The 12,525-nt window shown below is 37.8% G+C and overlaps 1 protein-coding gene across 1 annotated transcript in view; it reads left to right on the top strand.

Moving 5' to 3' along the window:
* Positions 1-12,525, top strand: part of Il23r (interleukin 23 receptor) — a 57,781-nt gene that overhangs the window by 5,960 nt on the left and 39,296 nt on the right. The window contains exon 3 of the mRNA XM_047527708.1: positions 4,441-4,564. Coding sequence (XP_047383664.1) covers positions 4,441-4,564 — 124 coding nt within the window. The remainder of the gene's footprint in view (positions 1-4,440; positions 4,565-12,525) is intronic.

The following is a 12,525-nucleotide window of genomic DNA, read 5'->3' as shown; positions in this document are numbered from 1 at the left end:
AATGAGATTATACACTTTTTTTGACTGGAGATAAATAAAAAAATAGAAGACAATGAGTCATTGCTTTCTTTGAAAAGACATCCATATATGTTTAAAAGTTTCTACTCAAACGTATAATGTGTGAAATACAAACTATCACAATTTCCATTATAAGCCATAATCTTAAACACTTAGATTCTTATCTGTGATGAAATGCACACATATGGGAAATTTGTTCTAACAATGCCACATTAATCATAGGATTAAAATGTTAATTAGATGTCTGTTTCATTTTAAAAATACCAGAGCATACACAGTCATTTCCACTTAATCATTTATTTAAAATTTCAAGCACCTTTCACTTAGATTTTCACCATCTTTGATCTCTAGTTATAACAAAGAAAGCCCATTTTTACCCAATAAAAACCCTGGAATATTCATGTTTTTAATATTACTATTATGTATGTATCATTAGTGTATATCAGGCCTGGCCTGTGTCCTCCTTGAGAAAGGAATTGCAGGGCGCTTAGGTGCTTTTCTTTTTTCTTTTTTCTTTTTGGTAGTGCTGGGGATGGACTTCTGCATGCTAGGCAAGTGCTCTGTCACTCCCAGCCCTCTTCATTTAATGACTCTCATGGTCATTTTATTAATCAAGTCCTGCAATTCATAGAATAAACTTTATTGAGTGCTTTCTAGGCATTAAAGTGTGCTAAATGCTAGAAATGCAAAGAAGGAATCAGAGACTGTGCTTTCAAAAAGAAAAGACCTTTGGCTAGGCTTTGAATAAATAAGAATCCTGGTTGGTGATCGGTGACTGTCAGGATAATAAAGGGGAGGTGGGAATAATTGGAAAAAGCAATTAGGCCTTCTCCTTGTGTATTTCAGGGTATTCTCTAGAATCTGGTTGAACAGCAGATTTGTATTCTTGATTATTAAATAACCTGGCAATAAGATTTAGCAGCCAACAGATATGATTCTCATAACCATACTCACAGGTCATCTGTATGTTGCTTCAGATTATCAAAATCTGTGCTTATCTGTGTTTGTGTAGAGTTGTCTTTTGCAAAGTTAATTAACTGCCAGACATTTATAATCCTGAGCATTCACCTTATATAGAATGCTGTGGAGACACATAGTCCACAAAACTGACATTTGTCTTTTGTGATTGCCAAATCAATGACTGTATCTGAAAGCATTGGAAATTACTGTAATCAACAAGGAATCACATTGCAAGCAATGCCCAGAATGATTTATGTTTCTACACCTACCTCCTTTAAGGCACAAATAGAACCTAAAGATTTCTTTTACTCTACTTGGAGCCCAATTTCTCCTCACTGTAACTCAATGTTACAACTCAGCTGAATGTTTTAAAGTATTTTGGTGTGCTCCCAACAGTTTTTTAAAATTGTAACATCAATTGCATTCAATATAGAAAGTTAAAAAAATTTAGACTAGTAAAAACAGAAATACTTATCAACTCCATAATCCCATAATTTTACCAATAACAATCTCTTCCTTAATGATTTGGAACGTGTCTTTTGAGTTTCAGTCGTTCTCTCTTTCAAATGAAATCACTGTACTGAACTATTTTTACAACATGTTGTTTTTACTTTATCATATGGTCATTATGTAACATGGAGGGTGGATGTCAGGTGGGTTCTTTGTCTTGTGAATTTTGAAGAATGAAATCCACAGACACAAGGGTGAGAGCAAAGTAACAGGATGTATTAGAGTAATAGAAAGAAAGCAGAGCTCCTGAAGAGGGCAGAGTTCCAAGAGAGGGATGCCTATGGGTGTTTGTGTCTGTTATCTAGGCATTTTTATGGGCTTGATCTGTTCCTGTGATTGGGGCGATATAGGATTTGGAAAGGGGAGGTCAATCAATTCTCTATTTTGTCTTCTCCAGCAAATCTGGAAAAAAGTGATTTCTAAGCCTTAATCAACACAAGGGTAGGGTTGGGCTCTGTTGAAGCAAGAGGAAGTACTTTTGGAGGTAAAAGTACTCTAGGGCTGTTAAGAGACTGTCCTTGTGGCTGGGAATAACTGGGGTCAGAAGCTTAATTTCCCAATTCTCTCTTCCTCCTTTCCTTCTCTGAGATCCTTTTTCTGGCTGCTTATGGGTTTCTATCTTTCTGTCTCAAGTACTTAATAATATATTTCTTATGTCTTTCAAAGACTAGATTCCTAAATTGTCATTTACATCTTTATATATGGATGTATTTTAGGAATATACTAGAGTTTATTTAACTCTATGTTTAAAGTATTAAGGTAGTTTCCAATACTTTAGGACCACGTTCTTTTAACCAAATATTTTTATATAACCATGAATAATAGTTCGATAAAAATGCATTCCTATATATTTCCCACTTTTAAAGATTGTAATATATAAAGTGCCATCCATAAAGGTGGTACCAATTTGTACTCTCACCAGAAGTGCATTAGAGGATTTCCCTGGGTCCATCCCAACACTGTGTATTTACGTATTTCAAAATCCTTGCCAATTGGATAGATCTAAATGATAGCTATTATTATTTTGATTTGCAATGAGGATAGAATTTTTATATTCTTGGTAGATGGCTTGCAGGTGAAATGAAAGAGTACATTTTTACTTAAATCTTCAGGTGTAACTTCATGTGCACACATCTCTAATCTTTATGATCCCTTATTCCTCCATTTGTCTTGAGCTTCTCTGGGTAATCCAAGTACCCCAGGAAGTATTTCCCATGTAGAACAAACTGAGAGAGCCACACTTGAAAAGTGGGTATATGATTAGCACTCAATGTTTCCATAGTTTAAAAAAAAAATCTTGATCTTGGTTACCTATTATTGGATGATATAACTGAAAATTCCAAATGCCATTCTGTAGTTGTTGGAAATTCATAGGCTTCAGAGGGCTGAAGGGCTGAAAAGGTATCAGTACTGATATCTTATCCCACTGCTTGGGTTTGGTTTTCCCTGTTGGATTCATTCTTAAGCAGTCTGAAGGCAGCTAAAGGACTGTCCACTATGACAAGATGACAGGCAACTCAGCTTACCTGCTACTCACACACCAACTTTAGGGGGAAGAATGTGCCTCTTTTATAATGACTTCAAAAAAAAAAGCCCCTTGGAGAATTCTGATTGATTCATCTGGAGTCATGTGCTCATTCCCAAGGGGCATTCTCATATTAGCCAGCCTAGGTCAAGGTCACACCTCTGTGTAGGACATAGTTACTGACAACTTTGGGGTGAGAGTGGGGTGGGGTGAGGTTGGGGCGAGTGATTGTAGGGATGTAAGTTCTCGAAGGGGAAGGATGCTAGCAGATACATAGTAAGGATGTCTTTCATAAGACCACTGAGAAGAAAGCTGGGCTGGAGGTAAGAGGAGTGGGAGAGTGTGTGAATGGTGGGGAAGCCTTGAAATAGAGATCTCTGAAAACCAAACTATTTTAGAAAACTCTTTTTGATGTGGTCTTGGCAAAATGCACATAGGATAAGTGTACATTTTTAGCATGTTTAAGTGTACAGTTTAGAGACATGAAGTACATTCACATTGTTGTGCAACCATTACCCCACTCCCTCCAGAACTCTCTTCTTGCAAACTGAAACTCTTCATCCATTAAACAAAAGCTCCCCATTCCCCGCCACCCCAGTCCCTGGCCACCTCCATTCTACTTCTTGTTTCTAATTGTTTGCTCTTCTAGATCCCTCATGTAAGTGGAATCAGGAGACGTTTCTTCTTTTCTGTCTGCTTATTTTATTACTGTAATGTCTTCAAGTTTCATCCATGTAGCATGTGTTGAAATTTCCTTCCTCTGGCAACTCAGTAACATTCTTTCGTGTGTACAAACATCAAACTTTTAAAGCAAGTCAGGGAATATGTCCCAAAGAAGGAGATAATCTGCTGGAGTAGCAGAAAAAAAAAAATTGTGAAGAACCCTTTCACAGGAGCCTAAAAACAGAGTTTTCAAGGAGGGAGTGACCAAAATATCAAATGCTGCAGAGGTCAAGTTCAATAACAACTGACAAGACTGCACGGGATTTGTGGAATAGAGTCATTATTGAACTTGGCAACAGTGGTTTTGGTAGAATTGTGAGAGTTGAGTCCTGATTATTTGGGGCTCAAGAGTAAAGGGAGATGAAGAATAATGGACTGTTTTCAGATGTTTTGCTGTTAAGAGGAGGAGACAGATATAATGGCAGCTGAAGGAAGACAGAATTTGGGAGAAGACTTTTTAGTGGGCAAGGACCTTGACCTTGCTGGTATTGCCAAAGGAATGGAGAACATAGTACAGGAAGGAGAGGAGCAATGTTTGATGGCAGAGTGGCTTGCAAGGTGAGGTGGATGGAATGAGGAGCAGAGAGGTGCTCAATGCTGGTTGACCTGGTTTCCCAAGTAAAACGGAGAGTTTATCAGCTAACTACTTTGCAAAGAACTTTGTGTTTCTTGTGGATGCTCCTAAGTGATACATTTTGTTGCAGATCCACCGGATGCTCCTAAGGAGGTCACCTGTGTCATTTATGAATATTCAGGCAACATGAGTTGTACATGGGATGCTGGGAAGCTCACCTACATAGACACAAAATACGTGGTGTACTTGAAGAGGTAAGTTCCATCTGAGGGGGTTCACATGTACAGTTCCACTCCATTCAACCTGGGTTCTGCCTACAGCAGAGATTCAAGAAATCAGTTTCAAATATTAAACATATGCTCTGATTATCCCCATCTTCCTAATTATAATCACAGAAAGTAACAACACCTGTTTTGGGCCATTAATATTTTAATATTACTCTGTGGGGCAGTGTGTTCTGTGACTGTTTTGTCCTTTTTATTCATTGGTAGATAACTAGTAGATGAAACCTAATGCTGTAGCTCAGCACAGTTTTAAACTGGCTTAAATTCTAGCCCCACAGCCCCCATTCTCCTTTTAGGGTTAGGACAATTTACTCAATTCTCAAAATTGCTGATTTTTTTTTTTTTTTTTTTTTTGGTACTGAGAATTGAACCCACAGGCACTTAACCACTGAGCTATATCCCCAGCCCTTTATTTTATTTTATTTTTTTAATTTTATAGGACAAGTTCTCTCTAAGTCACTCAGTGCCTTAGCTGAATTGCTGAGGCTGACTTTGAACTCACGATCCTTCTGCCTCAGGCTCTGGAGCCGCTAGGATTACGGGCGCACGCTACTGCACCCAGTGCTGATTCTTTATCTCTCACCGGGGATTCAAAATAGAACCTAACACACAGGGTCATTCTAATTAAATGAATGATATTTGACTTTTTAAAGTGTGTATCACAGTGCCATGTCCATAGTTGGCACTAAACTCATGGATGTTTTTGTCCCCATGTGGGTGTCCGAAGAGGTCCTCCAGAAGGAATGTCAACTCAGCCCTGGCGGGTTCTTGACACATGCTGCAGAAAGAAATTTCATGACCTATCAAAAGAGGTACAAACAGAGATTTATTAGGGAAACAAGCCTCAGAGCAGTATGCGTGCTTAAGGGGAGAGGGACTGTGGGAATGCGAGGGTAACATGCTTTTGTGGCCTCAGGCTTCCTTTTCTAGAAGAAACTTTGTAGATGATGAGCATGTGTAGTACTGGGGGAGGAGTCAGCTTAATGAGCTTGATTCTCTGGATCATGGAGCACGGAGCTGGTTATGGTGGTCTGTTTCTTCTCAGAATCTTCAGGTTGACATTATCTAGGTAAGAGTGCTTGGACATACCCTTACCATGGGTTTTTAGCAACATCTTTCTCTAGACTTCTTTTAATTAGTTTAAAAATATATTCTGTAAACTAACAAGAGATATAAGCACTAATTAACTGGACTTAGAGTTCTCTAAGATTTATTGGACCTTTTAAGAATTCAGGCCTAGAGGAAAAACAGGCCTGGGAGTGAAAGTGAGGAACTTTATGGAGGTTTTAGATTTAAAGTGATAGTCCCTCTTTCCTTCATTGTTTGTCTGCCGGAACCCAGCCCTAGCAGGAGTCCATGGGTTCCACACAGGTAAATGGGGCACGGGGAGACAGCGTCGGCGATGGAGAATGAAAGACACAGACTCTAGTTCTGGTGCAATCAATCCCACTTTATTCTGGGGAAGGCTGGGTTTATATACATTTTTCTTCAGGCTATAATGGCAGTCTTGTGGTTAATATTAAAGAAGTTTCCAAAGCATAGGCAGAAAACAGCAACCTTACAGATTATCCTTACCTAATCACAATTGTTTTAAGAATATCTAACTATGTCAATGAGCTAATACAATGTTTATTTCCTTAATATCTAAACTCTATGTGACCTAAAACTATTCTTATTATTCTCATGGTTAAAGCGATAAAGTAATCTCATGTGACCATCTCTACTAGGTCCATCTGGTTAATATCTAAATTACTGAGTTAAGGGCTACAGGAGGGCAGCGGTCCCAATGGTTATTGTGTACCAACATTTATTATAGGGGTGACATATTCTTTGTAGGAAGGAAAGAATGTTGTGAAACCTTATTCTTTTACCCCACCACCATCGTTAGAATTTAACCAGCCTGTTGGAGACAAAGGCAGATCTATAACTATTTTTTCCAGAGGCTTTCAGGGACTCATTGCACGGTTGCAAAATGATTTTTAATTTTGTTAGTGGTAAAGACCCATTGTTTTTCAGATTGTAGGTAATATTTTCTGGAATTTTTGTTGTATTCCCCTCGTCCCCTTAAGCAATCCGTTCAGACTGAAATGAGTAATATATTATCAGAAAAACACAGCAGAAAAAACACCATGCTCCGGAGCAAAACATCCGGCAATTCCTTTTAGGATGTGCATTTGCAAACATCCTCCAGAGGATCTTTGTCAAGCACTGGATGGAATTCCGGATGCCCCCGCATTTGTCTCTCTTCTACCTATCCCCATATCTTCTATCCCACCTCAGTATTAACACTCAAATATGAATTTAGTGTCTGTGTAGGTCAATCAGTTTTTCTAAGGAGGTATTTAGAGCATAGGACTTTCAGTTTTAAAACTTGGGAAGTTGTGGGCAAACTGGGAGAATTTGGTCACCTTAACCATGTTTCTTGTTTTATTTATTTATTTTTAAATAAGCAATGCCTTCTGTAGTGAATTTGAAGTATTAATAATCCTCAAACATTTCATGAACTACTTATTTTTTAAAGAACTTACTGGACCCTTACTGTGTGCCAAGCACTGGTCCAACAGCTTTATACTGGCAACCTCATTTAATTCCCTATACAACCTTGTGAGATACATACAATTATTTTTCCACTTTTATAGACAAGGTACAGAGGCTTAAAGAAGTTAGGTGATGTGTACAGATCCAGGCAGCCATAGAGAGGGACAAACAGGACAGTCTCCTTCTTGTCTTAGAGTGTTTCTGCTGAAGGGATGTGGGGGACCAGATCAAGGGCATATTTTGGAGATCTCTCTCTCTCTCTCTCTCTCTCTCTCTCTCTCTCTCTCTCTCTCTCTCTCTCATTGGGTACTCAGAATAATTTTAATTAAATAAAACATAAAAGGGAACCCATCTTCAAGAAATTCTGGTAAAAACTGGATAGATTGTATGAATACATCACTAAGCCTGGGATTACCAACTGCTTGCCATGGGCAGGAAGCTCCTGCTTTTCATTCTGACCAGAAGCTAAACAGGATAGTCAGATATCAAGGAAACAATGAAACACTGAGATAGAGGCAGGCAGCAGTGATGGATACATATAGTATGCTAAGTACTATGCTCCCTGTATTATGTCTTCAATTCTCAGCTCTGCCTCGTGTGAAAACTGTTGTTCTCATTTTATAAGGAGCTTGGAGAGTAGACATTGCCCCTCTGAAGTCACCTGGCTAAGAAGTAAGGGAGCTGGAATTCTAACAGTTGTCTCTTTGGCTCTGCAGTCTGAGAATTAACCTCTACCCCTTGCTTTAGGGTACAGTAGTCCTGCTGAGATGAAAAGAGTTCAGGAGGATGAGAAAACTAGAGTATCATTACCAAGTCAACTTTAGGAACATGAAAATGGGAGCTGGCTGAGGGCAAACCCCATACTTTAAGTGGACAGAAAAGCTAGGTAATAGCAAATTGACCAAGAAAGCTTGGTAACTTGAGGACTTTTACTGTTTTCTGGAACTGGAAGTATCTCATGGACTTCTGTTGTTCTTCCTTTTTTGCTCTCTTTCTCTTTCTTCTTTCTTATATAATGGCCTTATTAAATATAATTCACCTACCACACAATCCACCTTATTCTAAGTATACTCTTCAACTATCACCACAATCGATTTTAGGACATTTTCATCATGCCAAAAAGAAACCCCATGTCTATTAGCAGTCACTTATTTCTCCACAACTCTTCCAGCCCATGGCAACCACTATTTTTTTGTTTCTGTGGATTTGGCTATTCTGGACACTTCATCTAAAAGGCATCATACAATAGATGGTCATTTGTGACTGGCTTTTTCATTTAGGCTAATGTTTCCAAGGTTCATCCATGGTGCAGCATGTGTCAGTGCTTCAGTTCTTTTACGGCGGAATGATTTTCCATTCTAGGGCTACATCGCATTATGTTTATCATTCATTAGTTGATAGACGTTGGATTATTTCCACCTTTTGGCTACATGAATAATGTTCTCTTAACATTTACATAAACATATGTTCTCATTTCTCTTGGAAATATACTAGGAATAGAATTTCTGGGTCATATAGGAACCATTGGAGAAAGATCCGGAGTGTTTTCTAAAGGAGCTACAATATTTTATATTCCCACTAACTATATATGGGGGAGTTTCCAATATCTCCATGTCTTTGCCAACGTTTGTTAGTGTCTTATTGGTTCTTGTCATACTATTAGGTAGGGTTTATAGCTTCGCTTGCTGTTGCTGTGACCAAAGTACTTGTCAAGAACAGCTTAGAGGAGGAAAAGTTTATTTTAGGTTCATGGTTTCAGAGGTCTCAGTCATTGGTTGGCCAGCTCTGGGCCCTAGGTGAGACAGAGCATCATGGCAGAAAGGAATGGCTGGGAAGAGCTACTCAGGCCATGGAGGCCATGAAGTAGAGGGAGGGAGAAGACAGAGAGACAAGATATGATTCCCAAGGGCACACCCCCAGAAATCTACTTTGTCTTGCCATACCCCACCTGCTTACAATTACCACCCTGTATAGCAGTCCTTTCAAATTATTAATTCATCAAATGGATTAATCCACTGATTAGGTCAGAGTTCCCATAATTTAATCATTTCACATCTGAACATTAACAAAGGAGCTTTTGGGTGAATGTCTCATATCCAAACCATAACAGGCTAATTCTTGCAAGCCCTACTCACCTGCCTTCTCAGGTTCCTAACAGTGAAACTGCATTATAATTTGTAAGAGACATATCACAACTTGAGAAAATGTGTTCATTAGACAAAATTTTAAACTTGTTAATCACCACCTAATTTCCTATTTAGTATCATTGAAATAGTCTCCAAATATTTTATGACTATTAATTGTATATTTCTTTTGCAATCCTTTAATGTATTCAAAATTATATAAGTTTAAATTATTTGCCACTGACTTTTGAAGGACACATATATTTTATTAAAAATACCTGTAGTAGTTATGAGTACTGAGGTTGTTTCAGACTCAAAGTCACTCTGATTGTATTAAGAACAGATTTACAAAAGAGAATGTTTTCAGAAATATCCATTGGAAAGAGCATGGGTTAGAGTTTTATGTTTTATTTCTAGTTTAGGTATCTTTTATGATATAAAATATCATAAAACCCCAGTGCAGTGCATCAGTTAGCTTTTAATTTCTACAACAAATCTTGAGATAATCAACTTGTAAGGAGAAAAGGGTATTTGGGCTCATGGTTTCAGAGGTTCCAGACCATGACCAATTGGCCCTGTTACTTTGGGCCTGTCCTAAGGCAGCACATCATAGAGGAAGCATATGGCAAAGCAAAACTGCTCACCTCATGACCAGAAGGAAAAGAGAAAGGATGAGGAAGGTGACTGGAGCCCCACTGTCCCCATTAAGGACATACCCCCAGAGATCTGAAGACCTCCCATTGGTTGCTTCTCTTAAATCTTCCACCACCTCCTGGTAGCACCACAGACTGGGATATTCCAGATCCAAACTATAATGTGCAGTCACTTAAATAAACAAGACCTTATTTATATCAGATCACAGTGGTATATAGTACAGAGTTGGCATGGCAATTCAGATACACCCCAAGGCACCAGGCTCTTCTGGTCTTTCTACTCTGCAATCTTTAGTGTGTCAGCCTTAATCTTTAGATGCTGCATCTCTAGCTTTCTCATTCAAGTTCTAACCAGGAAAAGTGTCAAAGTGGAAAGGATATCCTCTCATGAACTTTTACTTGCATGGTATTGGCTGGTAAGAAACCACATGTCTGTCTACTCTGTTTAGATGGGAACTTGGCAGAAGGACATTACACATGGAGTTCAGTACTGCCACCCAACAGCATCAGCATAGTTTCTAGCTGTGGCATCTTGGACAAGTTATTTAACCTTGCTGAGTTTCAGCAGCCTATGAAATGAGGATAAATAATATCATAAATCTTATAAAAAAGTAAATTATAAGATGGCTTGTATATAGAAAATGCTTAGAAACAACAACAAAAAAGGTATCCTAGTTCATTCATGTTTCTATAACAAAATACCTTAGACTGCATAATTTATTTTTAAAAAACACTGAAATTTATTGTTTATAGTTCTAGAAGCTATGAAGTCCAAGATGAAGGCACCAGCAGAGTTGGTGTTTGGTGAGGGCCCATTCCTTATAGATGATATCTTCTATGTATCCTTACATGGCAGAAGAGGTAAGGGAGCTCTCTCTATTCAAAGTCCTCTGTAAGGACACTAAAATCATTCATTTGTGTGGAGCCCTCATGACATAATCACCTTCTAAAAGTCCAACCTCTTAATACTATTTCATTGGAAATTTCAGCATATGAATTTGGTGAGGGGCTCACCAATATCAGACCACAGTAATATTATGGTGACATGCAAGTCTATCTCCCTAGTAGTTTGATTCTCATCATCTCATCAACTACTAGGCTAGTAGTTGTTCTCATATCAAACCTGGCTAATATGGGAGAGAGAAAGATTAATGTAAAGCTGTAAAATAATCACTCATAGGATATTATACACATATTAGTTACACTATTTTCAAGTAATATAAATTACTTTTGGAAAACCTAGAAATATATTGAATGTGCTTTAATAAGAAAGACTAATTTTCTAGTTATTGCACATATGTCAATAGTTATTCTACTCATTCATTTAAACTAGAATATAAGCCCACTGTGCATAAGAATTATTACCATATTATTACTGTTTATTAGTGGATCATCTAAGTTAGAACAGGGACTGATACCTAAAAGTGATCAATGTGTATTTGTAAAGTGATTTTTCTACCTAATAACTAGAAATAGACATTTCCTACATTTCCCATTTCACAGTCTAGTTAAATAAGAAGTCATATATATTTTTTAAATTGTTTATTCTATTGTCTTTCTATAAATCCAACACTACAGGTTGAACACTTCTAATGTGAAAATCCAAAATCTGAACTTTTGACATTTCAACATATCACAAGTGGGAAATGCCACACCATGAAAATTTGTTTCATGTGTAAAATTATATTTTAAATTGTATAAAACTATCTTCAGTTTTATACATAAGGTTTTTATGAAATATAAGTGAATTTCATGTTTAGACTTATGTTTCATATTTAGACTTATCTAAGATATCTCATTATATATACACAAATATTCTAAAATATTAAAAAAATCACAAATCCAAACTTCCAGTTCTAAGTATTGTAGAAAAGGGATGTACAACATGTAAACTATAAATGAACTCTGACAAACCTAACCAAATTTTGAATTGAAACAGTCCAGATTAATGGGATTTTATCATATTTTAAAGAATGGGAAAGATTGTCATAAAAACAAAAGTCTTCCTCCAGCATATTCAAAGCACAAATTCCTGTAAGCTCAGACAAATCAGAAAAGGAAGCACACATCTGTTCATCTTCCAGTTCATGAGAAACAAACTCATGAGTTGAAAGCAACTACAGAAAGAAAATTTCAATTTCACTAGCAAACTACCAAGATCTTTTCTCTGGAGAAAAAAGTTGACTTAGAATGAATGTTGTGGTTAAGATAGTTGGTACAGTATCAAGTCAAAGGCCCTCCTAGATCCTGGGGTGTTGAGTTATTTTCCACTTTGGCAGGTAGGGAGAGATCAGCGTTGGCAAGGTTTCACTTCCAACTCATGTGGTTCCGTGTTCCAGTAAGGTCACACAGAGAAGCCTGTCACCTCAGCCCACACACTGGTTTCACCAATGGCAGACAGGTGGAGATCCCTCTTTGGCAGCACTGTGATCATCCGGGCCTCCTAGTGTTGGGTTGAAGTGTTAAGTAGAAGAATTACATCTATGTTGCTCAAGAACTTTCTCCCCACCATCCTGCTTCTTTGTGGGGGTCCACCAGACACAGCTGCATGGATATTTAGTACCTTCCTCTTCCTCTTGTATTTTGCTGAGTATCCAGGGGTGGTGATAGAAAAAAA

This window comes from Sciurus carolinensis, chromosome 1 (genome assembly GCF_902686445.1).
Source record: "Sciurus carolinensis chromosome 1, mSciCar1.2, whole genome shotgun sequence".
Lineage (NCBI taxonomy): Eukaryota > Metazoa > Chordata > Mammalia > Rodentia > Sciuridae > Sciurus > Sciurus carolinensis.
Note: the sequence above shows the minus strand (reverse complement) of the source record. Positions and strands in the feature narration are given on the sequence as shown.